Source organism: Sebastes umbrosus, chromosome 18, assembly GCF_015220745.1.
Source record: "Sebastes umbrosus isolate fSebUmb1 chromosome 18, fSebUmb1.pri, whole genome shotgun sequence".
In the NCBI taxonomy this organism is placed as follows: domain Eukaryota; kingdom Metazoa; phylum Chordata; class Actinopteri; order Perciformes; family Sebastidae; genus Sebastes; species Sebastes umbrosus.
Window position 1 is genome coordinate 7438224 of NC_051286.1, and position 27303 is coordinate 7465526.

The window sequence follows — 27303 nt, forward strand, 5'->3', positions numbered from 1 at the left end:
TTGGTGATAATAAATGAAATGCTTTGAATGAAATGACGCCCTGAATACTACTACTGTTTCATTTCGCATCCATAGGCAGCTCAGTTTGAGAAAAAGTACACATACAATAGACATACTGTTACCATAAACAGACAGACAAGTAAGACCCATCAGACAAAAAAACAAAACACATCACAATTATTCATACATAACCCATTACATGCACCTTGATATGCAAAAAATGTGACAAAAAAAGCATTTTTAGTGCAAAACATTTTACGTTTTGTGCTTGTTTTTGTTCTTATTCAAATGAAATTACAATTATTAAGTTTCTATTTGCTGCTGCATCAACCTAATATCAGGACCTCAGGTTAGCTAGCTCTACTACCAATTTTAAATCTCTAAAGGCTTTTTTTAACGCCTTAAGGCAACAGCTTGGTGCACCTTTTCCCACACCTTATATTGTCCTCTTTTGGCTTCTGTGTAGTAACTTATTGTTTTTGATACCACTGGTTATAGTTTTCTCATTATTTGGCTTTTTATGTTTTGTTCTTTTATTGTTTTTTTGTATTTCATTGTATCTGTGCAAGCACTTTGAAACTATGTTTAGAAAGGTGCTATACAAATAAAGATTATTATTATTATTATATTATAATATATTCAGATTCACAGTGAACATACAGCATATTTACATGAAAGCACTGTAGTTGCAGCTGATCTCCAAATGTGTGCAAATGTTTACATCTGTGCATGTATACAAATGTAAATTAATTTGAAATAATAGCCCAGCTCATCATCATATCTTTAATTAAAGTCGACCCCTTGCTTTGTTCACATGCTGTAATGTCTGATACAAACCCAGCATATATTCAAGTTTTGGGAGGAGAAGGAGGAGGAGGAGGAGGAAGAGGAAGAGGAGGAGGAGGAGGGTTGGTTGGTTGGTGGGGGTTATTATACTATTGTCCGCCCCTTAATCCGGTTGGCTCACAGACTGCCCGCAGGCCAATTTGTAAGTGGTTTGCAGAGCTGCCAATCAGCGCAGACATCCTCTCCTCAGGCTGTGTGGTGCTACAGGAACATCTCAGTTGCTGTGTGGAGAGATTTGACGGAGGGACACTCCTGTACATGGACCATCATCATCACTGCGCTGCAACACACACATTACACTCACACACACACACGTAATGCCTCGGTGGTGAAATCCGGACGGACACAAAAAAACACGCATGTGAATATTTTTTTTTTTGTGCATGTCAGGAGAGGAGAGAGGAGGAACTAGTCGCCGGCTCGCGTCTAGCACTCTATGTATATCACTCTAATTCATCAGAGGCATGTGGAATCGCACCAGGATTAGGAATTGCTTCCCAATAGTGTGCCTGCTGCTGTTGACGTTATGGACCGAGGTAAGAATTTCATTTATTTATCCTTCAATATTCTTCTTTTGCTCTGCGTAAAATAAAATAAAATGTGAAAAGTTGGTGGGCGTGGGCAGATGGAGCAGGATTTGCTCTCCTGGCGTTGCATATTCGCATCACATTTAATCGATAATTGAATTACGTAGCCAGTCAGTTTGTGTGTGAGCATGTGATCATGTTACCATGACAAGATTGAAGGAATGGATTCAAGGCTTACTCTCCATTTTTTCAAAATTCAGAGAGCAATTTTTTTTGGGGAAAAAGAGAAATAGGCCTGAACTAGAAGTTGTAAGTGCATCAATTGGCTGCTGCTGCTGCAGAGGTTAATTTGTCTTAAAAAAAAAAAAAAAAAAGCCAAGCATGCTGTTCACGTGCTCCATTCATGCTGCAACACATTATTTGGGAATATCCACCCAATGTGCACTGCAAGCTTTTATTATAATGGGACCTGTTTGGCCACTTGGGTCCATTTTTACGCACCAAATTACTAATTACGCACCAATTTTAGAGTATGCAATCCCCCATGTTGTGTAGCCCTGCAAATACATATATATATATATATATATATATATATATATATATAGGCCTATATATATATTTTTTTTTTTAACATGTTGTTTCTAGGTGTCCCAGTCAACCGCTCCATTCATGGTGCAACACATTATTTGGGAATATCCACCCAATGTGCACTGCAAGCTTTTATTATAATGGGACCTGTTTGGCCACTTGGGTCCATTTTTACGCACAAATTACTAATTACGCACCAAAATTTTGAGCATGCAATCCCCCCATGTTGTGTAGCCCTGCAAATATATATATATATATATATATATATATATATATAGGCCTATATTAAAAACACATTTTTAACATGTTGTTTCTAGGTGTCCCAGTCAATGATGCAACACATTATTTGGGAATAGCCACCCAATGTGCACTGCAAGCTTTTATTATAATGGCACCTGTTTGGCCACTCGGTCCATTTTTACGCACAAATTACTAATTTACGCACCAATTTTTGTGCACGCAATTCCCCATGTGGTGTAGCCCTGCAAATATATATATATATATATTTAAATTAGGTATTTTTTTTAACATGTTGTTTCTAGGTGTTTCAAGCTTTTATAATGGGACCTGTTTGGCCACTTCGGTCCATTTGTACGCACAAATTACTAGTTACTCACTAAATTTTGGAGCATGCAATCCACCCATGTTGTGTAGCCCTGCAAATATATATAGGCCTATATTTAGATTGGGTCTTTTTTTTTTACATGTTGTTTCTAGGTGTCCCTGTCGATGATGCAACACATTATTTGGGAATAGCCACCCAATGTGCACTGCAAGCTTTTATTATAATGGGACCTGTTTGGCCACTTGGTTCCTTTTTTACTCATCAAATTACTAATTACACACCCATTTTTGAGCATGCAATCCCCCCCATGTTGTGTAGCCCTGCAAATATATATATATATATGCCTATATTTAAATTAGGTCTTTTTTTAACATGTTGTTTCTAGGTGTTTCAAGCTTTTATTATAATGGGACCTGTTTGGCCACTTGGTTCCATTTTTACGCACCAATTACTAATTACGCACCAATTTTAGAGCATGCAATCCCCCCATGTTGTGTAGCCCTGCAAATATAAATATATGTATATATATATTTATAGAGGCCTATATTTAATTTTTTTTTTTTAACATGGTTGTTTCTAGGTGTCCCAGTCAACCGGCTATTTCGAGCTGCAGCTGATCTCCGTGGAGAATGTAAACGGCGAGTTGGCGGACGGAGAGTGCTGCGACGGCTCCAGGAGCTCCCAGGACCGGCGCTGCACCAGAGACGAGTGCGACACTTACTTCAAGATGTGCCTGAAGGAGTACCAGACGGAGGTCAACACCAAAGGCCAGTGCACGTTTGGAGCTAACTCTACGCAAGTCCTTGGTGGGAATATGTTTTCTTTTAAGGGAGCAAAGAACAAAATCGACGATGCTGGCAAGATTTGGATCCCCTTCAATTTCGCCTGGCCGGTGAGTTTCTTGGCATTCTTCTCTCTCACACACACACACAAACCAAACCCTGTTGAAAAATTGAGCACTTTAATGTCCATCCGTTGATGTATGTGTACACATGGCCTGGGGGAACGCATCATAAAACCCATGTATGAATGGTTTTGGAGCCATTCTCCCATTCTGCATACATCCAGTCCATCACAGCACAGCACTGATCTGGATACAATGCTTTGATGTGTAGATCCTGGAGGGTGGGGGGGAACTCTGTTACTTGTCGTTGGGAGAAACGGTCGTGGCAAAGCTGTTTTCCTCCAGAACATGACATTTTGCTGATTCATGAGGGTGTTCAGGGAAGTTTCATCATAATGAAATCCATCAAGTAGTTTATTAGGATTTTTTGGGATTGGTCCAAATTGCTTGTTACTGCCAGTTTTGTTGAATGATTGTAGTAAATACCAGGCAAAGTTGGTTTAATTGATGTAGGATGGAAACAATTTGACTCAACGTCCACGAGATTTATAACTTTTACTCGAGGCAATATTAAACTGCCACATTTGTCATAGGAGTCTGTTGTGATGTATGGGAATGGCATGTACTGTATTTGAAGGTGCAGCCTGGTTGTATATGTTGGATGGATGCTCCAATAAATTCTCCTATTAGAATGATGAATGAGTGACAAGATGCTGTGAGCGTGAAATATGCGTTCGATGCCTCCGGCGCTGGTTCGGTGAGTATAACTGCTGGTTGGTTTTGACACCTCTTCGCCTCCCGCTGCACCCTACAGCTTCGTCTCCTGCTGTGGGTGCCAGGTGGCCCCTTGCTGGCCCCTCCAGGGCAATTAAGCTCATCTGACTGCAGATGATTGATAGCTGATGGATTAGGCTCACCAATAAGGTGTGCTGCCGAGCACTAGTCCTGCAGCACTGAACACCAGAGCTGCAACGATTAATCGATTAGTCAATTGCCAACTATTTTGAAAGTCAATTGATCAGTTTGAGTCATTTTTTAAGGAGAAAAAAGTCAAAATTCTCTGATTCAAGCTTCTTAAATGTGAATATTTTCTGGTTTCTTTACTCCTCTATGACAGTAAACTGTGGAGTGGACAAAACAAGACACTGGAGGACATCATCTTTGGCTTTGGCTTTCAGATTTGTAATGTAGTGGTGGTCAGAGGAGCTAGACTGTAGACCAGACTGTATGTGTTTTGTATATGGAAGTAGAGATGATTAGTCTGATGATTAGGTGATGGATAGAACAAAGTCATCTGCAAATATTTTGATAATTGAATTAAAGTAATTTTCGACGCAGAAATGGCCATCATTTTCTAGTTCCAGCTTGTTAGTATTAGCAGTTTGGTTTGGGGGGTTTTGGACTGTTGGTTGGACAAAACAAGACCTTTTATTAGGGCTGCTCCCTCTTAGTCTATTAGTAGACTAATAAGTAATTTTGGTCGTAGTCTTTCTTTAGTCGATTAGTCGCTTTTTATGCTTTTTTTTCATGCTGAATGACTTATTTCTAAGAAACTTATGAGCACATCTCTGGTTAACACCAGATCTAAAGTGGTGCTTTCGTGTGATTGTTTGTGGTTTTACAGATCTGTCGATTAAATCCGCTAATTGATGTTGTTAGTTAACTTAACTAAGAATTTCTTTGGTTGATGACAGCCCTAATTTTTATAGACCAAATGATTCATCAATTAATTGAGAAAACAATACGCAGAATGATAGTGAACAGAACTGATAACGAAATAATTCTTCGTGCAGCCCTAGATTACATTTGTTTAATCACAAATGGCAAAAAGTGAGTATTTTCTGGTTAATTTTGTCTCCTGTGATGGTAAACTGTATATCTCTGGGTATTTGATGATATGTCAGACAAAAAAAAGCCAAATAACCCCAAAAAATAAATCCATCATTAGTTGCATGCAGCCCTATTTTGAAGAAAAGCTGATTTAAACTCGATTTCCATAATAGGTAGGTCAAAAATAATGAGAACTGTTCTCCTGAAAGCTTCGCATATTTCTTGCAATTTCTTGTGTTGAAGGCAGTTGCAGCTGTTTCTAGCAGAGACCTTGGCCTTTAGAGAAGTAACAGCTGCCTTTGCTAACGTTTTTACGCCTCAAACGTGTGATTTCACACAGTAGAAGAAGCCATATATTTACCGAGGGAGACACCGTCAGGTGGGTTCGTGGCAACATTTAACACCTGGGCTAACCAAGGTGTATATAAAACGCCCCCCCCCCCCCCCCCCATCTAACATTCATTGACTATGAACCAGCGGTAGTCTCTTATTGGACTCATTGACTGACACCTCGAGGCCGAGGTGAAGAGGGCTATTCTGGTGTGTTGTCTTTCTGTTAAGTGGCCCGGGCTGATAACGGTGCACTATTCCAGTGCCAGATGTCACAACAAGCCTGTGGGGTCACTTGCTGTGGCGTTGTCGCTTTCTTCACTGAAGAAACAAAGATGCAGTGTGCTATTGGCTGTGTCATCTGGCCAAATGCCCAATTTAAGGCCCAATGAGAGCTGGACTCATCTGTCATCCTGAACACAGCATCTGAGACAATCTCGGAAATATTACATCTTTTGTAGCTCCTTAAATGTCATAAATAAAGCTGCATGGGTTGAATATCTTTCCTGCAAATTTTCAAATGGACCTTGAAGTCCTGAGTTGTGATAATACCCTTTTGATGCCTTTTAATTGTCTGAATAGGCACTTCTCATATTCTCAAAGAGCACTTTTCATCTTCCAGTGGAGTGTCGTGCAGTCGGGCTGTAACGGTGTTAATCATCCCACATTTCTGGGAAAGGCTTCTTCTTCTGTGAAGACACAGAGACATCATAGCTTCTCATCATCACACCGATGTGATGCAGTCGCTAATGGCTGATTTTTACTCCGGTTGCGTGATGCTTATCCATTCTTTGGAAGTCCTCCAGTGATTCTCCAGCTCTCTCTGGCTCGTCTTGCCAGTAAGATCTCTATTGATGCTGCTGCCACCTCTGAGATCAGCCTACGCTCAGTGTTTCCCCACAGCTTTGGATTTACTGTAAATGCTCACTACTTCTGCTTTCTCTTCTGATGGGCTTTTTAGTCTTTTGTTGATTTTATGATGCGACTTTGCACTTTTATGGAGTTTAAAGAATGTCCCTAATTGAGTATTTAGGGTTGACTGATGAAAGAAACTGACTTCTGGTTGTCTAAAAACGTGTTTACTTTTTTTTTTTTTTGCATTTTTCCTCATGCTTTTGTCTATCTACTTAATAACAGTGCTTATGTTTTAAGGAATAGCTCATTTGCGTTTCTTTCTGAGAGTGACATGAGAAGTTGAATACCACTCCCATGCTGCAGCCAGGATGTGGTTATCCTAGCTTAGCAGAAAGACGGGAAACGAGGAGAAACAGCTAGTCTGGCTTTCTCTAAAGTAAAATAAACTAAAGAGTCTACAGCCGTGCTAGCAGTACGGGACACACACTTGTGCGGACTTGGCTTGGGTACCGGAGTTTGCCTCCTAGGTCTACTTGGCACTGCCGAGTTGCCCTTGAGCAAGGCACCAAAACCCCAAACAGCTTGTGGCGCCTGTCCATGAGCAGCCCCCTCGCTCTGACATCTCTCTATAGGTCCTGTTGGTGCATGTATGTGTATTATGGGTAGCTTGGGCCTACGGTATGTGTAATGTGTAAAAAAAAGAACAAGGGATTCAACGTTCAGACTTTTTCCGTCCCGATAGCTGCACTTGGTCTTTGGGTATTGGCCGATCCAATACAAGTGTTTAATCAATAAGCTGTCTGCCTCACTGTTTGGAAGTTGACTAGGATCATTCTGTTATGTGTAAGGCAACATCAGGCTTGACTTAAACATTGCTTTCCTAACTTTGTAAAACAGAATGTAACAAATAACGTACATTTACTGAATTATTTATTATTAAAATAAGAAATGATGCACCAGCAACTTGGTAAAACATCTTCAGAATTAACAGGAATTACAATTCAAGTGTAAACATATTTAATGCAGCAACAAATTGGTCAAAATATAAACAGGAATTCCAGTATATAATGTATATACATATAGAATTGAATTGAATAGATCGGCCCCATTGTCACCAATACCCGATCCAGCTATTTGAGCCCGTATTGCTATCGCTATTGGTGCATCCATAAAAATAATGGAAAAAATTGAAAGTTCTTCTACTTTATGCATCTATGCATCTATGCATCTATCCATCCGCACTTTTAGCTAAATGGTAACATGAGCATGATGGTGCTGATGTGCAGCATGTTCACCATCTTAGTTTACCATGCTAACGTTTGTACATCTGTACACAGAAGTACAGCAGAGGCTGATGGGAATGTTAATAGTTTTTTAGCGTTTGTGGTTAACAACTTGTGGTTTCAGAAGGTGTGAAGTGGAGTAAGTGTTTCTTGACAACAGTTCCCCTGGTTGCCTAGCAACGTCACTTTGACAACAACAACACTGCCGGCAGTTACTGCGCCAAGAAATGATTACGCTCCTCCTGAGGCCACTAATTGTCGTTTTCCTATTCCTGTTTGAGTACGGATCAAACAAAACAATATGTAATATGTTAATGAGCACTAGTGCTAGTGTTAGGTGTATTTAAGATACATGTTTACCCCGTTTCCAGTGTTTATGCTAAGCTAGGGTAATCACCTCCTGACTCCAGCTCCGTAGTTGATGCACACAAGATGTTAGAACTACTGTTTTAGGAAACAGTGTTCAGATATAAGTTATTTTTCAGTGTCGGTGCTGTAGTACGTGGCTTATACTCTACCTATATGGCCTGTCTGATTGAGTTTCCATTTAGTTGGCCCGTGCTGTGTGAGCACTTCAGGAGAGAGAGGCTAAAGGGACACGTCTTACTTCCATTTGATCGCTAATGAAATTGCCGGTGGAATTTCTCTCCCTCCCTCCCCGCCCCCCAAGCTACATTAGCCGGACGTCCGTTTGATGTGAGCCTGCCTGTAACTGTATCTGCTCTGAACTTGGATATGTATCAGACCTCCCTCGGTTAGTAAATAGATGCGTGTAGCTTGACCTGCAACGGCCTCCAATCTCATCAAGAAGCTTGGAGCAGGTGAAGATTTTGAATTACAATGTTGTTGTAGTGACAATTTAAACCTGTATATTCCTGTAAAAATGACACGCCAACCTCTGGAGAGCATCTGTGATCAAGGGATGAAGTGTGAGTTGGTTTGTTTGGTCTGTTGCTCGTGCACTCCCTCGTGTCGTGTGTGCTGTCAGTCTCACGAGGGCCGATCATCTCAAAGAGTGGGAGGTGTAGACGACTCTCATTCACATTTAAAACGACGGGTTGATCTGCACAGACCTGCTGAAGATTGTTTGTCTTGGAACAAACCCAAACTATTTAAATGGTTTTGGCTCGCTGCTCTGGCCACGTGTACGCCAAATGCACACAGCCCTGCTGTCATACTGTCATACCTTTTTTTTTTTTTTTGTGCTGCTGTCAAGCATTGTTCTACATGTCTTTTTTCTTTCTCGTAGTTGACTTACTTGTACAAGAAGTAAGTCAAGGTAATTGAGGTACTCTGAGGTCTTAACTTATTGTCTCTCTATAGATTTACAAATACAAAAAATATTATAAATTGCATTAAACATCCAAAATACTGTAGAAAATAGGAGTAGAAATCACCAGAAGCCCCATGATACGATATTATCACCATACGTAAATCACAATACAATCTGTTTTTAAACATTTTGCGATATGCTGAGTATGCGATAAGATATTTTACGATTTATTACCTTTTTTAAACTGCAAATTATGCAGTTTGTCGACAACTGTTTTATCTAATAAGATCCAGTTGTCATTCACATATCTTGAGGTCAGAGGTCAAGGGACCCCTTTGAAAATGTCCATGCCAGTTTTTCCCTCGCCCCTAGTAGAAAATGTAATTTGTTTTTGTAGTGCAAACAAATTTTTCACCATACTTGGTTTATACAGAGCTCTATGTTCATATTGTTTTTTTCTGTTTGGGATTCCTGTTCCTATACTACTGAACATACCGGTATTAAAACAGTAACAAAAGACCATCAACAAGCTTGTTTTCGTAGGCGCATGTAGCCTTTGCAACGTATCCTCGTACAGCAGTTTGTATGATAACTTACAAAATGTTGTTCCTCATTTTTCGTGCGTTTTCCTGCAAATGTCCAGCAACACGTGTGAATTTCCACTCGTTACATGCATTACAGTTTTTTCAAAATAGACTTCCGTCTTCACAGGAAACAACTTGATTTGGTTTAAGCAACAAAACTACTTAGTTGGGTTTAGGAAAAGATCGTGGTTTGGGTTAAAACAACGTGACAAATAAATCAACGTTGACTTCTGGTGTCTCACGGGGTACGGACAGCGGTCTCTTGGGCGAAAGTCTTTTGTTTTTTGACCCCTGCATCCACCCTGACCTCCTCTACGCACCGTCTGTTGCTCTTTATTACATACCAATTGATTTTGTAGGATATATACAAAGTACTGTGCTTTTACTTTTCATAGGTATAGCTATTAACGGTGTATGAGAACAGCCTGCCCTTTGTGATTTTACTCAATTTTGAAATCTCTTGATTTCTTTTCATTGTTGTTCCTGGTTGTTTTCCACACTTGCAGTTCATGCTGATGAGAAAACAAGATCTGAGGGTAAAAAATCCAGACTGGGACACTTCCAGATGCACTGTAGTGCTTAATATTACTGAGACGTAGGACGGAGGCTTTAGTAGCAGCTCATTCAAACACTTTGACATGTCTCTCCTCTCTGCCTGAGACTGCAGTTTTATAGATACACGCAGGCTCACAGAGCCAAAGGCTAACACAGGCTGCCATGGTTAGCCACACCTGATGCGGAGCTTGTCAGAGCTGTTGCTAGGAGACGGCTACATAGGCCTCTTGTAAACAATTATCTTCCCTTTCTGTGGCTCCCTCCCCCCATCCCATCCGTCGTCCTCCGGTCCCAGGGCTGCTGCGTGGAAAACCACTCAACACGGGTCTCACCTGTGATTCAGCTCAGCTCTGTATTGATTATGCAATTATTACCCAGAACTCCCCCGAGGTGAAACGATTTCTGAGAGTTGTTTTCTTTAGTTTATTTTAAACTTGTTTACCAATTAGCAACATTTACACATGTGTGCATTCAATGATGTCTTTTTTCTGTTCTGCTGACAAACAGCTGTGTAGGTTAAAACACATTTATTCAGGCAGCAAGTAAGCGTTCCTCTTTTGTGTATGCAGCATGTCATGTGTAATAAAAGCGCTCTAGCAATGCCATCAAGGAGAGGCGTCTATCTGCAGCTTGCAGAGTCCCTCCAAGACATGCTCACCCTAACCTCAGGCTTAACTTACAAGCAAAGAAGTCCCTTTATGATGTGTTTAGTGTGGCAACTTATCACTAACTGGATTATTTTAATGGCTTGCCCACTTGTAAAAGGATAGCTTGAATCAAAAAGCTGATACCTGAGTCACAAAGAGTGCATGAACTCTGTCTGTTGGTTTCTAACAGTGCACTTCTGTTTATGATCGGGTTTTTCTTCCGGTTTCATCATGCAGTTGGCGTAAAACATTAAAACGTGTTTATTTTTAAAATTTTGAAGTCCCAGTGAAACTGAAGTTAGTGTTTTTTGCTTTGTGCTGTGAGTATTCCCCAGTGAAATGGGACATTTGTGCGGTATACAGTTATAAAAGGGATTTAAATCAAATCCTTCGCATTTGATTGGGCCGCTAAAAGTTGTAGATTGGTAGCTTACGTAAGCACACGTCATATTTTGTTTTACAGGAAGAAAAGATGATTGGATTTTGATATAAAAATAAGAATACATTTATTTTTTTGGGGTCTTTTTTTGCATATATTGTTAAATAGATACACAACATGACCAGGGATCTGTAAGGAATAATGTACAGCGAGCCGGTCATTGTTGTGAAATATACCCCTTACATGGTGAGGGTTGGGGTTTATTTCACAACAATGACCTGCTAGCTGTACATTATCCTGCTTATTACACGGCTACTTACTTGAGAAATCAATAATTTGACACAAAAACGGTCCGCCAGAGTCCGACATCAGAACTGCGCCCATAGCAACGGTCTGTTATACATAGCAACGGTGTGCTATAAAGAAATAACAGAGCGTAGAACGCCGTAATTGACCAATCAGAATCGAGTATTCAACAAAGCCATGTAATAAAAAAGGGTTAATCTCAACGTTAAGGTTCACTGATGGGTCAAAGTTCTTAAAATTACCTTTTAATTGGACGTCGTCATATTGGAATTATTTGTAATATTTTACTTGTGGTGCTCCTGATGACATTTTGGCCCCTTAACAAACCTACATGGGCTTTCTACACGTGCGTGGTATCACTCACAGTATCCTCATGATTGAAAGAGCTTGAAAGTAATGCATTTTATTCAACTAAACACATTTCAAACCGGCAGTTACGTTGTGTAAAACGTGGTAAACGGTCAGAGAATCAGCTTGCAACGTCAGATTTCTGCGTGTCTGCAGAGGATTCATTCAAAATGTTCTGCTCTTTCTTGCGAGCATCAATTATTAAAAGTAATTTAACACTCTGAGCTGTTACATCAACTACTTCTCATGTTCACCAATGTGTGTAGTCAATGGAGTGAGAAGAAAACCACTATCACTCCCCGTGCCCTGATCTCTTCCCACCGAGGCCTTTTCCCCTTCAGACATTGCACATTTTGTGTCTTTAGAAAATCTTACGTTCTGTTGCCTGACGTCAGAGTTTATAAGCCGGACAGACATCTGTGTTGTTGCTTCGCTCATCAACAAAGATGCAGTGTAGTGTTTGACTGTGTGATCTGGACAGCTGCCCCGTGGACACCCGACTGAACTCTTGTCATCGCCATCTGACTCTGACTACAGTACATTCTTGATATTAATGGATCTGTGTTATGGTGTCACGACGGAGGCCGCGGGGATTTCCTCTGAGAACACTTTGTTTGGTTCAGTCTGTGTCTTCACACAAGGTACAGCGTGTACGAATGGGAAATAACTGCTTTTAGGGTCCATTAATCAAAAGGTTGTTTTCCTTCTCGGAGCCTCGGGGAGACGATGGTGTCTTAACTTGTTTCTCCATCAATGTGGTTTGAAATTAAAAGCTGTTTATTGAGGAGGTTTCTCATGACTTGCTTGAAGCATTTTTCAATGTCAACCATCACAAATGTTCTAATTTAAATCCCTTTTAACTTTATTTTTATGACTTTCTGTTGATTATGTTCGCTGTTTTTCAGTGACTTTCTACTAATTTTGGACATATTTCGGCTTGTGCCAAAATGAACCAGTTTCCCTCTGGTACTGTCCTCCTTACCTAGTTCACTTGCAAAGCTGCTAGTTTGAACTACATCCAGAAGTTTGTTCAACTCTTGTCCCTAAAGATAGAAGTCAACCTCTGCAGAACCTCGTTAGCTTTCAGCATACCAGTCTGTCATGATGGTAGGTGGCTGGAAGGTTGTGATGATGGAGCTTAATGTCTAATGTCTAATTTTAAATCGGAGCCATCATGACTTGTTGGCATCCGTCATGTCTGTTCCTCTGTTTGCACGTTACTAACTAATGTATTCAAAATAGGACTGTCAATCGATTAAAATATTTAATCGCATGATTGTCCATGATTAATCACGATTAATCTCACATTTTTTTATGTTCAAAATGTACATTATAAGGAGATTTGTCAGGTATTTAATACTCTTATCAACATGGGAGTGGGTAAATATGCTGCTTTATGCAAATGTATGCATATATTTCTTATTGGAAATCAATTAACAACACAAAACAATGACAAATATTGTCCAGAAACCCTCACAGGTACTGCATTTAGCATAACAAATATGCTCAAATCATAACATGGCAAACTGCAGCCCAACAGGCAACAACAGCTGTCAGTGTGTCAGTGTGCTGACTTGACTATGACTTGCCCCAAACTGCATGTGATTATCATAAAGTGGGCATGTCTGTAAAGGGGAGACTTGTGGGTACCCATAGAACCCATTTTCATTCACATATCTAGAGGTCAGAGGTCAAGGGACCCCTTTGAAAATGGCCATGCCAGTTTTTCTTCGCCAAAATTTAGCCTAAGTTTGGAGCGTTATTTAGCCTTCTCCACGACAAGCTAGTATGACATGGTTGGTACCAATGGATTCCTTATGTTCTCTAGTTTCATATGATGCTCACTCTAGCTTTGCATTAAAGAAATTAGTGGCGTTAAAATGAATTTGCGTTAACACGTTATTATCGCGTTAACTTTGACAGCCCTAATTCAAAAGGAAAGACGTACTGTATCCTGTAGCCACAGTGTATGAAAATACTCTTAATTATTCTTGTTCAGGTTGGTGCCTCACTTCAAACCACAGTTTAAGCAAAGCACTGCACTGTGAAAAGAATATTTTAAATATGTAAACCAACATTCAAATTGGTTATGGGCTGTCATGGAAATATTTCAAATGGGACTTAAAATGAGGAAGTTGTGGAAAGATGATGCGAGGTGGGCAAGTGGTTTGTCCAAGAGGCAGGTTTCTGGCATCTTGTCATTTGTCTATGATAAATAATGTACATAAATGATTTTACTATAGTACCCTAACCAGCAGTTAAGCCCACAATGTGATGACCAAGTATAAGAGGGGAACATGTTCCCACTTTCAAACATAATGAGACCTGAAGCTGCATCTAATGTTGATATTTGGAGGAGTTTGTAGAGATCTTGTATCTTGAAGCGGGACTACATGAGTCCTTTTTGTAATGATGGTGCAGATATTCTTATGGGTACATTCATAAACATGTTTAAGATGCTGGCCTGAGAGCAGCCTCTCCTGGGTCTGATCTCATGTGACACTTGAGCTTTACTGCTTGTTTTTAAGGTTTTAAAAGGGCTGGCGTCAGCTTACATAGCAGACGTCTTGAATCTTCATACTCCGGTTAGAGCACTGAGGTGGACCAATCAGATGTTCCTTTATGTACCCAGAACTAGACACAAAAACAGTGGCGACCGAGCCTTTGCGGTGGACGCCTCTAAGCTCTGGAACAGTTCACCTATTCATATAAAACCTGCTCGTCTACCTCTTCTGGTTGACGTTTGATTGAGTTTGACAACCTTGACTTCATCTTCTTTTGTGCGGTAGTTTTTTCTGCACATTATGTTTTTTTTTTTCTTCCGTTTGCTTTGTATTCATTTGTGTTTGGTTCAGCACTTTGGACACCTGCGGTTGTTTTTTAAATGTGCTGTACAAATAAAGTTTGACATGACTTGATTAGGGCTGCACCTTTTCATTGTTGAGTAATCTGTTGATTATTTTCTCGATTAATGGATTAGTTGTTTGGTCTATAAAATGTCAGAAAATGGTGAAAAATGTCGATCAGTGTTTCCCAAAGCCCAAGACGACGTCCTCAAATGTCTTGTTTTGTCCACAACTGAAAAGATATTCAGTTTACGGTCATAGAGGAGTAGAAAAACCAGAAAATATTCACATTTAAGAAGCTCGAATCAGAGAAGTTTGACTTTTTTTCTTAATAAATGACTGAAACCTATTTATCGATTATCAAAATAGTTGGAGATTAATTGAATAGTTGACAACCAATTAATCATTGCAGTTCTAGACTTGACTTGAGGAAGCTTCACTGTATGTTTATGTCTGCAGTATCTGACGTCAAAATGATGCTCATTTGTTTTCAAATCAGACAGCTACTGTACCTATAATCAAAGGACGTATATTGCCAAGAAGTGAAAGTCAATTGTTCGTTCCATTGCAACATCAGCACCCAGCAGCAAAGATAAGCTTCCGCCATTTTGGACTGAAGGCGACTACCGGGTATCAGTACAACATCCGCCTAAAAAAGTGCGTACAAAAGTAAAACAAAATTATTTCTATTCTGTTGTCATATTCTACAGAAATAACCTGTGTTGAATGATAAAATATTATAAATATAATAAGCATTTTCAGTCCAAAATGGTGGCAGCAGCTGTTGTCAAAAAATTGAGTTTCATCTCTTTGCTTCTATAACTATTCCTACAGTGTTCGTACAATATGTTTTGTCCTTTATACTATAACTAGACCCTTCATCATCCTCAACACATCCAATGACCATAATGCAGATGATTCAGTTGTGTTGCACAACATTTTCACAGATTGTAGATTAAGTTCTCCAGTTTTCTTTAGTACATATCACCAGACTCCCACTAGTCCAAACAATCAATAAGATAATCCGTGATTTTCAGACCAAAGCAGTGGTTGAAACTCTTCAGTTTGCCCTGTGAGTCTGTTTAGGAGGCAATGTTGTACTAATTTCTTCTTATTGCTGATTTTCTTGCAACATGAGTGAAACGGACTACTTTGAAAATAGCCCACACTTGATCTGCTGATCCTTTGTTAATGATCGACTGCTGGCAGCACAGTGGGGTGAGGCGATACTACAGATGTAGATTGAGAAGTACCGCTACTACTGCTGTAAGAAGAGGCTTGTTGGCATCAATAAATCATCACCGCATTAATTGTACAGTAATTTCAACTCCAGTCTTCTATTAACAACAATTCCACATGGCGGTATGTGTTTTTGAAATCTGCAGATGTCCTTACAGCACGACAGAAAAGGTGGGAGGGTAGGCTGTGACGATAACAATGATGATACACCTACAATCATGTCCACTGTTCTCAAACTATCTCCTCACATCCCACTGAATCTTTGTTTTTGGTGTATGGGGGGAAAAAAGACTTCAGTTGTAACCTCCAATTAACAACTGAAAGTATTACATGAAGCGGGCTGCTCAGGTGCGGCTCAACTATCCGGAGCACAGATGTGTAGTCGTGAGTATTTTTCTCTGCATTGATTGTTTGAATACAGCGTTGGTGCGTGTTGCCGTGGCCCACTGCTGCGTCCCCTGCCTCTTGTTAAATGAATGGTGTGCAGGTGCTAGAGGCTCCTTGTGGGGGTAATTAAAGCATGTCATTACATGGGCAGTTAAATTGTCACTGTACTGTTGAACCTGCTTGAAATGATAATGGCGCTCGGCTGGAGGCGGTGCTGTATTGCTCTCCAGTCAGGCGCCCTGTTGTTTTGGATCAGGAATTAGCCTGTTAATGTTTCTGAAGCATGTCTAGTAGCTCTTAGACTTCTTAAAAGGCAAATTAACACCTGCGGAAGTGAATGACAAATATCCACGAGAACTGAGCTATAACCTGATTTAAAAGTTGTTTCTTGGCACACATGATGACGAAGCAATGACATGACTCTGAAAGTTATTGTGGTGCGATTGTATTGTGATTGCCATCATTGTCAGTCCAGTATTTCCAGATTTAAATACCTCCATGTTTTGATAGCAACCTGACCTTGATTTGAAAGAATGAAAACTACCTTTGGTCCATTTCATTTTTCCTTCTTTCATTCAAGTAATTCAGCTCAGTTTGGTGTATAATTTTAAATTCAAAACATGAGTGTAACCCTGTTTGTTTAACAGTAAATAACTCGTACATATCTATTGTTTGCATGTGAAATCATTTGGCTTTTCTATGCAAATGTGTTGATGTTTGTTTGACGTGTTGCATACTCTTGGATCATGCTGGTTAATTAGCGCCAGGAAGGGGAGGGGTTTGTTGTATTGGTAGTGCATGGGTAATGACCCTGTTGGCATAGTAGCAGCATGCTCAATGGGCCGTGTGTGTGTGTGCACAGCCGGTGTACACCAGCCAGCCAAATGCCTTGCCTTCAGTGCGACATCTCTTGGCACACGACTCTGGCAAGCGACGTGTGTGCAGAGCTCCCAGCCCTCCACCCAGCAGAGATATGACTGTAACCTGCTTTCTCAACCACACATCGTAGTAGTAGTAGTGTAAATGAATATTTTCTTGAGGTAGCAGTCTGCGGTGCTTCTTCTTGTCTGCAGGGTTTCATTCAAACTAAACACCAAAGAAACCGATATTGATGCTGGTTGAAGATTTAATAATGAGTGCTTGCATGGTGTTTTGATTGAGGTTTGATGCTCTGCCACGTGGTGAAGACAATTGGGATGGAGTTTACTTGAGCGTAGACAGTAATTGCAGACTATCCCTGGTGTTTGTTTGAGGAAACCGGTTGTGTACTCAAACTGTAGAACTAAAAAGATTAGTCGCTCAACTGATTAGTCACCAGACAAGAAGTTAATTGATTGTCATTCAGTCAAGCAAAAACTGCCAGACGGATCTGTGGTTTCAGCTTTTCAGATGTGATGTGCATGGGAACGTCATTTAACAATTCCAGTGAACATCATCAACACCTTAGCAAGAATTTTGCCGCTGAAGGTCTTTGATATTTGCCTCCGAACAGATTGAGCAGCTAGACCAAGAAAGGTTTGCATTTGGGTCCACCCTCCAGGCTGAAGTGATGGGAAGCTGGTTCAGTCTAGCTCACATCTACTTTCTACTTTTCACCCCAACCCCCAAACAAGCTCCCCTCCCATTGGAAACCTCTCTGGTTGTGCTCTCGGAGGGTGTCTAGACTTTGTGACATTCAGCCGGTTTTGTGTCTAATGCTTTAATTACCCTCAGTATCATTCAGGAGGTAATTATATCAAATTATTTCACTTCCAGTCCTAACGACTAATTAGAATAAAAGATGCAACTGGACATTTCCGACTTGATTAACATAATTTTATGGGATCACTTTCATTCTATTATTCCTCATACTGAGACGGCTATTATCCATTACTGCCCATTAAGAGTGATAGCGTTGTTATTCATCCACATTTTTTTACCAGTAACTCCAAAGATCAGTGTCCGACGGAGGTGGAAGGTGCATCTCAATGCTGTTGTGCCCACAGCCCTTCCTATTCAGCAGAAATGGCGTAGCTCGATTGCCCTTGCTGGAATAGCGTAGACTCAGCCCGAGTAAAACCAAAAGCTGGGATTGACATCACAGATTAATGAAGATTACATGCGGCGATTACTGGCCACGGGATGAATCGTGATGACCTCATGTCCCATCAGAAGGCAATAAATCAGGAGATGTCAGTGGAGCTCTCCGTGGAGGAGCCGGGAACAGGGAGGTGGACATTCAGGTCAATGACATGGGAACAGAAATAGCTCAAGGTTACAGTGTTTATATAGGGAGTATACATCTGTGAGTTTTCTAGTTGTTGCATGAAAGGCAAAGCTCCTAGGAATAATTCTAAGAGCTCAATCAACATTTAAAGGTCTCGGGTCAATCAAACCTCAGATCCACAATGCAGACGCACCCCTCCATTGATGAGGAATTGTTGGCAGGCTGGGATCTCCCATGGGATTACACACCAGGCCGGGATCTCACATTCTTAGTATTCTTCGAATGCAAACGCGCACAATCGCCCCACATGCAGAGGGCTGACCCCTCTTTTGAAAAAGAAGCGTGCAGATCCCATGCTTAGTGACCCCCAACCTGCCCCGGCTTCCACTTCCCACTGCCACCTCTTCTCTGTTCCCTGTTCCTCCTTTTTTAATTTATTTCAATGGCCACCTTCCTCTCACCCATCCACCACTCATCTGGCGTGGGAACCTACACCTGTGGCTCTCCCCAGACATCTTCTGCCTTCACAAAAATGACCTTTTTGTGATTACTCAAATACCTGAATTAATGGTCCATTTAGTGCCATGCGATGTAAAGATGGCACTGTTACATCATTTCAAGCAAAAACAGATTCACTGAGTTCATGACATAAATATCCCAATTTTTTTTTTCCACCATGCCCCCCCTTCTTGACTTGAAAACTAGGATTTCTCTGAGTAAATCCTCTTATCCATTAGGGGAAGGGCCGGGTTGGGTTTTGGAGATTTGACTGACAGAGGATTCTTCGTGGTCTCGGATGAAGTATTTCACACTGTCAACGGTAGCTGACGTGTTTTGAGTTGAGAGAAAAAAGGGTTAATGAAATATTTTTGGATATGTTGGATATAAATTTCAGACTCGTGCAAGAACTACTGGCAGCGTTTTTTTGACTTCACCCATGCAACTGTCCTGCCCAGGCTCAGCAGCACACATGCTGACACTAATTGTCCTCGTGCTGACTGTGTCTCTTCATGGACAATGGTTTTGATTGGGATGGGGGTGAGTTATGATGTTGGGACAAGGGTCTTTGTTCAGTAGCCTTTCCCCCTTCCCTCCCCCACACCTCCCCTTTATCCCCCTGCCCATCCATCTATCTTGTTCCAACCATTTGGGCAGCTGTCACTTAATCCAGCTAATCACAGAGTGGGATGGTCTGTGGGAAACCAGACTAGTCCCCCAGCATGCACTGACTCTGGGAACTATTTACTCAAACAATTACAACATGTAGGCATGCAAGCAAGCAAGCCTGGGTTTTTAGGTAAACCCAAAAGGTGGAGGTCACAATCTGGCCACCTGTTCTTTCTGTGATCTTTGATTCTGCCTTGTGACGATGGTTCGTCTGCGTAGTCTCACGATACATCCCAAGACCTCCTGCCACTAATTCATTCATTGCCACTCACAGCTCCTCTTTTATGCATTGGCATATGCACACACCCACCCACATGCTCAGACTGGGGCAGCTAGCCCACCCTTTTGTGGTGGGGGGAGGGGGAATGGGTGGAAAGGTCAGAAGCCGAGCTACATGTCGTGGGATGATCCACGTTCATGTCAAATAATCCATCTTTGAGGCCGCATCTGTTGTGCGTCTGCGGTCGGACGGGTTGGCAGAGCTTCCGGAAACGGCAGCACGAGGTTCGCCAGAAAACCCCCGACTCCCTATTCTCTTCCACACCCCTTTCCACTACTACTACCCCAGCCTAGTTTAGCCTCTCGTGTCTTACCGGTAGCTACAGTCTTGTACAGCTGTACCCCCCTCCCGTGTCCAAACTCTGACCCAAGCCCTTTAGCTCACCCCTATCCTGTCATCTTCTATCCCCTTCTCTTGTCACCCGTGGTCTTCCACAATAACACTCCCCTCCCCTTCCTCCCGCCACCACCCACAGCCAGACAAGCCTACTTAATCCCACAGCCCAGCAGCAACCAGCCTACCAGCTTGTTGGTCCCCCAGATCAACAACACAGACTGACACACACACATTTTCCAATCCCCCTCCCTGTGATTTCTCTTTCCCGCTTCAATGGGGCATTGAAGTCTCTCAAATACTTGCCTTATGCGTCTTCTTTTTTGTACCACCCCCCCTCCCCAGGCCAACGTCCTATCAATGACATTACAGTAGAGGTCACAGCAGTCACTCTGTGGCTACTACAACTGTCACTGGTGGTGACGTAATGAGTGTTATTTAGGTCAGCTGGTTGCCTAGCAGTGTGCCCTGCAGCACACCAGCTAGATTACTCTTGTGATGCTGGTTAGCTTGGTTAGTTTCCATCTGTGTGTGTTTACTCAAACCAGTGTCGGCTCAGGTTTTTGCCACATCATTGCAAAGAATTTGACAGCTTGCATGTTTTTTAAAGAGCAATTCCCCCAATATCCATAAAGCATCAATTAAAATCTGCACCTAAATTGACAAAATGTAATAGTTTCAAATACATAAATAAAAATGTAATCATTGAAATACTTGTTATATTCCAAAATAAATAAGAATTGTTATGTGCATTACGGCTTCAACTAACGATGATGTACATTGTCGATTATTTTCTCGATTAATCGATTAGTTGTTTGGTCTATAAAATGTCAGAAAATGACGATTAGTGTTTCCCAAAACTGTCTTTTATTTTTGTTATTAACCAATTAGTCCACAATAAGTCAGAAAATAGTGAATAATAGCCATCTCATTTTACCAGCGCTCAAAACGACGTCTTCAATCAACAGTCCGAAACCAAATATATCCAATTAATAATGATATAAAACAGAAAAAAGCGGCAAATCTTCACTTTTGAGAAAATGGAAAAAGATATTTGCCATTTTTTCTTTATAAATGCCTTAAAACATTGATGGATTAATTTACCGTTGATCCACTAATTGATTAATAAACTAATCATTTCAGCCCCAGGGTAAAACACATTCATCAACGCACCACTCCTGTTACACTGGTCAACTGTTATACTGATAATCCCCTTAGCTGCTGATTTACCTCACTGTCTGACTACCAAGGACAAAGCCAGGCAGAGTTCATCTCACACAGCTAATATTGGCAAAGTCACCTTCTTAATGGACATCGTACCTGCTGAGGTTTTAGTTTTTTTCCTGAAAACATGGTGGAAGACCACCTGCCTTTAACTGTTCTTGTTCTGTTTTATACATTGATTGTGGTAGAGGGAAGCTGAAACTGATATAAGATTAGAAGAGACAGGAAAACGGTGTAGTGGTGGGTAGAATGTAAACAATCGCGTCTGGGTCTCAATAATAAAACTGCGTTATAAATACATCAGATTTACCCAGTCGCTAACATTCACTGTCTAGCAGCTAGTTATGATTAATAGATGTATGTCAAAGGAATAGTTAATCTCTGGATATATGCTTATTTGCTTTCAATACCCCGAGTTGTGGTTTTGTCATCATGAGGTTGCTAGGCAACCAGTGGAGACTCCAGGCAGTCACTGCTTCCAGTCGAGAAAAAGTCCCGCACATAACCTCCTGTAAATCCACAACTTCTTGTGTTTACACTCATTTTTTGTAAAGGTTAAAGAAATGTAATATAACGTGTCTATTAGTGAGCTTTAGAGGGGCTGTCAGGTGGATCTTTTTATAGAGCCTAGCTAGTGGTTTCCTTTTGTTTCCAGCCTTTATGCTGAGCTAAGCTAAGCTGTCATAATCACGATTATTTTCATCAATATTGCGATCACGATCATTCGCCGACTTTGGAAACATCGTGCATTTAGAAAAAACATTTTGTCGCCTGCATTTTAAAGTGAAATGCATCATTGTGGTGCACTTTGAGAGCTAAATTAAGAGGCTAGATCTATAAAGAACTTAAACACATTGGTTGTATAGATATGAATAGTGATGACACAGCAAAGAAGTCGTACCTACAAAGCATTGTAAACGAGACGGGGTCCGACATGGTTGACAGTCGAGCAGGGAGCTTTGGACGACAGGCAAGGGGTGCGGTAAAGCGCCACCTTTACCTTTCCAGACCGACCTAGAGTTCCCACGTGGGGATCCTCCCACACTGAGCCGACCCTGACCTGTTGAGTGGGGCAAAAGTGCACCACTGTAAAAGAAAGGGGTACGCTGGATTTATAACACAAGACAAAACGGAACGGAAAGCACAATAATCGGTATATGTCGATAATCTTGTATTCTCCAAAATCTTATTTAAATTTGATTAATTGCACAGCCGTAAGCTCTAATTGCATGATAAAAATGTCTGCAGTGTAAATATCGAGTTATTACAACGTGCACCTTCTCCATGAATAGCTTTGTGCATCCTCAGTTGAACTCCTGAACACATCTCAGTGCCTTGGTTGCCAGGATTCTTGTTTCAAAGCTTCACTGTGGAGCCAGCAGGTGTGCGTGCAGGTTCATACTACCACATATGCATACCGAACCAGAGGAGAGTCGGTACAGCCGAGGCAGTCTGCTGTTCCCTCGTGTCCTCTCCACATCTCAGTCCTGCAGCTTCTCTTGGCTTCTTTCCACAGTTGTACTTACCGTATCCTCCTGCTGTCTTATCTTTGAATCATTGGGTTTCATTGGCAGCGTAACTCAAGCGCACCTTCGAGTAACGGGGCCAGGTTGCAAACGAGACTCTGTAGTAGCAATGAAATCGATTTTTGCATCATCTCCCTTTGTGTGTGTGTGTGTGCTGATGCTTGTATAAGAGTTGCATGACTATGGCTAAAATGATCCTCCACATTATTCGCTCTGTATTATGAACACATTGTGATTATTGGTGATGTTTACTTCTCCGTAAATTACGGGAACAAAATAACAAAGGCCCTTTGTTAAATGTTCCTGTTTGTAGCGAGGCATCATGTAATCATCATTTTGTCAACACTTTGATGCTTCACTTGCTGTCATTTGGATTGTAATATTCTAACATTTACAAACATAGTAGAAGGAAATACTATAATTATCATGTTTAAGTGATGTGAAATGGTAATGTTGGACTGTAAGTGAGCTGTGATCAGTTCCAGTGCTCACTGAAAGAAAAGGGGACTTAAATTGGAGAACATTTAGTAGTACAGCAGGTGTTCTGATATCATACCATACCATGCCTTCGCTCTATAGGCAACATAAGTCATTGCTGCTCGAATGGACAGCAGTCTAACCGCTCAGTTAGATGAGCGAACTCCTACACCTTGTGTTTGGGACATGAAGAGAGAGAGATGCTATTTTGTCCAAATTTCACCTGACTCATTTCTTTTTTTCCTTTTCCCTCCAGCGGACGTACACGTTGATCTTAGAGGCCTGGGACTGGGACAACGGCACACGCAACAGTAAGTCTAAACTTCGCACACCTCTCAGAGCTGTGGCTTCTATAAACCGATGCTGATGGAGATACAAGTGGATGTGCTTGGTGGTTTTAAAGGATTTTCAGTAAGATTTCTAAAAGGAGTTTTGAGGGTATGCCATCTTGTTGTCAATTTTGTAAAGCGGCACTGACTATATATAATGGTGGTTTGCAGATATGAATCCCTCGTGGCTGTTTTTAAAATGTGAATCTTTGGTTTTTTAACAGTTGTTTGGACATAATGCACAATTTAAAATTTGTCACCTTGGTGTCACACACAACGCTTCTAATTATATAGACCGAGCAATTAAGCCAGTAAAAGAATCTGCAGATTAATTGATAATATACGTAATTGTTAGAATAATTTTATCAGGGCTGACCCAAATGCTTCGAAGCTTCGACCATTGCCATGGTAATCAACCTCCAAATCACTATTCGAATGCTTCGTTTTGTTTTTTGTCTGTATGTAATGATAATGTATAATTCCCCAAATACCCCATTAATTAGGAATAATCCCACAAAATTATTTATTATTCATGTTCAACGTTAATTATTGTTAGTTATTCTGAGACGGATATCGTTGTTTGAAGCTCCGAAGCCCAAAAAAATGGTATTCGGGACAGCCGTAAATATTAAGTAAGTAAGTTAAACTCCACATCATGAGTAAGAAAATATCAACTATCGCGATATTATGTTTTGTGATACTGTATCGATTCTCAAAAACACTATAAATTTTGAATGAATAGTTTACATGCAAAGATTAGTTTAGTCAATACTTTATTCAATTTGCAAAGATATGTGCCGTCTCAAAGTAGTGCTATGATGTTGGATGTTACAGGAACTGTGGTTAATGCAGATTACACTGCTCTGATTGCATAAAAAAGTAATCTTATTATACTCAGATGTTATGCATATGGTGGTGTGTTCTTTATAAAATGAGAGTTTTACTAAAATTAGATTTAAAAAATTACAATATCGCCTTGCTTACAATATCGCAATATATTGAATCGTAACCTCTGTATCATGTTACGTATCGTATCGCCAGATTCTTGCCAATACTCAACCCTAGTCATGAGTGCATGAGCATTCCTGTTCACATCTTTAAATCAGTGTTTTGTGTACTCAGGTCGTAAATTGAATTCTTGCAATAACACCAGAGGTTAGCAGGTTGAAAACACGTTGTACCGTACACCGTAGCCCCCCCCCCCACCCCCCAAGACGCTTCATATAGAATCCACGTCTTGGTTCTTCTCAGCTATGTCGGCTGTGGCGGTGAGCTCTGACCAGCTGTATCCTGTTTTCCTTTGGTTATGTCCGCTGGGTGGACTCCTGTATAACCCCTTTTTCCCGTCTGAGCAGTAGCCCAGTCTGGGAGGAAGAGGACCCATTGAGGCCGATAATGTCTGTATGTGTTGACGCAGCTTTGATCTGAGGAGACGGTGGCATTTTTCACGAGCTTGGAATACCGTTCTGTGCAATCAAGCGTGTACATTTATATTCAAGACCATACTGTCCTCTCCAGTCTGAACTCACTCCTTATTTATGTGAGGTCATTACATCCTGTTTTGTCCATAACATCAAACACACTTCCACTCGCGAATGCAGACAATGGAGAAGAAATAGATTTTGACATCACAGTGCTTTGATTAGACTGTGTAGTCGCCGTTTTCTGCATGCGGGCCTCCACTCATAAGTGTGTGCATTTATAGTAATTAGTTCTGATGGATGTAAGGCCTAAATGTTGGTTGAGAAACCGTCCAATTGATTTCCTGCCAGCTACTCGCACTCAAGTCTCAGCCAACTTGCTGTAAAGTTGCAAAATAAATGCATTTCGGATGTAAGCATACACGACTTAAAAACACATTTTCAGCACTTCCAATTTGATTTATTTTCACTGGCATGAAATGAGAAACGTTCCTTCTGCTCTCATCTCGAAGTAGAGACTGAATGTGATTAAATGGACCTTTTGAAGCTCACGCAGGTTTCATTCATTCTGTGTTGGATGCCGTTTGAAAGCAGCACTGAGCCTGCCGTTAGGTCACAGGCATCAGCTGACTTCAAACCTTAATGTCATGGGTTCAAGAAACACAAACGTCTGGAACAAATGCTCCTTTCAACATCCGTGGGAGATCACAAGGGTAGTCTGCTTGAAGTGGGGGAACTTGTGTAGCTTCTCACAGAGAGTTGAAGAAGTGATTGTAGCCTTTCTGTCTGGCAGGTGGGCCGACCAGGTCACACTCATTACGTTATGTTTTTTCCGCAGTTGATATGTCATGCATCACTCCACAAACATTTCATCTCGCGGTCAAAAGACAAATTTGATTCAAAGACGTGGAAGAGAGCCACAAAATTGTCTTTTGAAACCATATACTGCATATGAGAAACGGGGATGCACCGATCCGACTTTTTCAGTCCCGATAGCGATACCTGGGCTTTGGATACCGAATACCGATCCCATACCAGTGTTTAATTAATAAGCTGTATGCCTCACTGTGTGGAAGTGACTGGGATCATTCTTTTATGTGTAAGGCAACATCAGGCTTGACTTGGATTTCGCTGCGAGGCTCCAGGTTTCTACCCAACGCTGCTCCGCTGTGCACACCGGCTGTGAACGCTCCATCCTCCTCACAGCGATTACCTCATTAACGTTTTGGTTCCCAAATAATGCCAAATAGGAGCTTGTGCTTTTCGCTTCGACACCAAATCCTCCGCCATCGTCTTGTCTGTAGACTCTCTCTCGTCCCGTGTGTGAAATCTGACTCCTGCTACTCTGAGCTGAGACTCCGTACGGAGCAGACGCTTTCACTTTCAGTTCGTAGCATCCGTCGCCCGCGTATGTATTGATAACACTGCGCTGATATGCGAAAATGGAATAAATGGGTTTTATTTAAAAACAAAAAAAAGCAAAACAACGGTTTGGGGCCGAGGGCTAGTAATGTAATCGTTGTATGCCCGAACACCGTGTAACACCGGTAACACAGACTACCGTGGCAACCCTAGATCCTGCCCCTATTGTCTTTCTCGCCAACTCATCCCAAGTAAAAAACTGGGTGTGTGAATTGACAATAAACCATTGAGGTGATTTGTAAAATGTTGAAATACATGACGGTGTGTATCCGTAAGATGCTGGAACTTGTTCTCTGGCCTGACTCAGCATCAGCCTCATGTCTTCTCATCCTAGCAGTGTGACGGTCTGTCAGTGAGATTCCTCTCCTCCGGCGTCACGTCCTCCCGAGTGCCTCTCTTCCCTTCCCCCTTGTGTCCTCAGGAAAGGCAGCCGGCTGTTTTCCTTGTGTTTATCGAGCAGGAAGTGGAGTGGACTGGGCGGCCGGGCTCAGTGTTTAGACACCGAGGTAGCGGAGCCCGGCTTGGGCCCGGAGCCCATTGTTCTCTATCTGGCAACTGCCGGGGGTTATTTCTGTTATTGTTGCTTAATTCTGTCTGACATTGTGTCAGTCGCCCAGCAGAGGAAGGTGTGTGTGTGTGTGTGTTCCTGCGTGCTCACTTCAAAATGTCTATGGTGCATTGCAGCC

The 27303-nt window shown here is 41.4% G+C and overlaps 1 protein-coding gene across 4 annotated transcripts in view; it reads left to right on the forward strand.

The window, feature by feature from the left end:
• The first annotated feature begins 1022 nt into the window (after positions 1–1022).
• The window catches only part of jag2b (jagged canonical Notch ligand 2b), a 55789-nt gene continuing 29508 nt past the window's right edge, over positions 1023–27303 (forward strand). For all 4 annotated transcript variants that reach the window (XM_037750936.1, XM_037750937.1, XM_037750938.1 and 1 more), the window contains exons 1-3: positions 1023–1382; positions 3107–3418; positions 23702–23756. In XM_037750936.1, the coding sequence (XP_037606864.1) occupies positions 1311–1382; positions 3107–3418; positions 23702–23756 (439 nt within the window). In that variant the 5' untranslated portion in view covers positions 1023–1310. The remainder of the gene's footprint in view (positions 1383–3106; positions 3419–23701; positions 23757–27303) is intronic.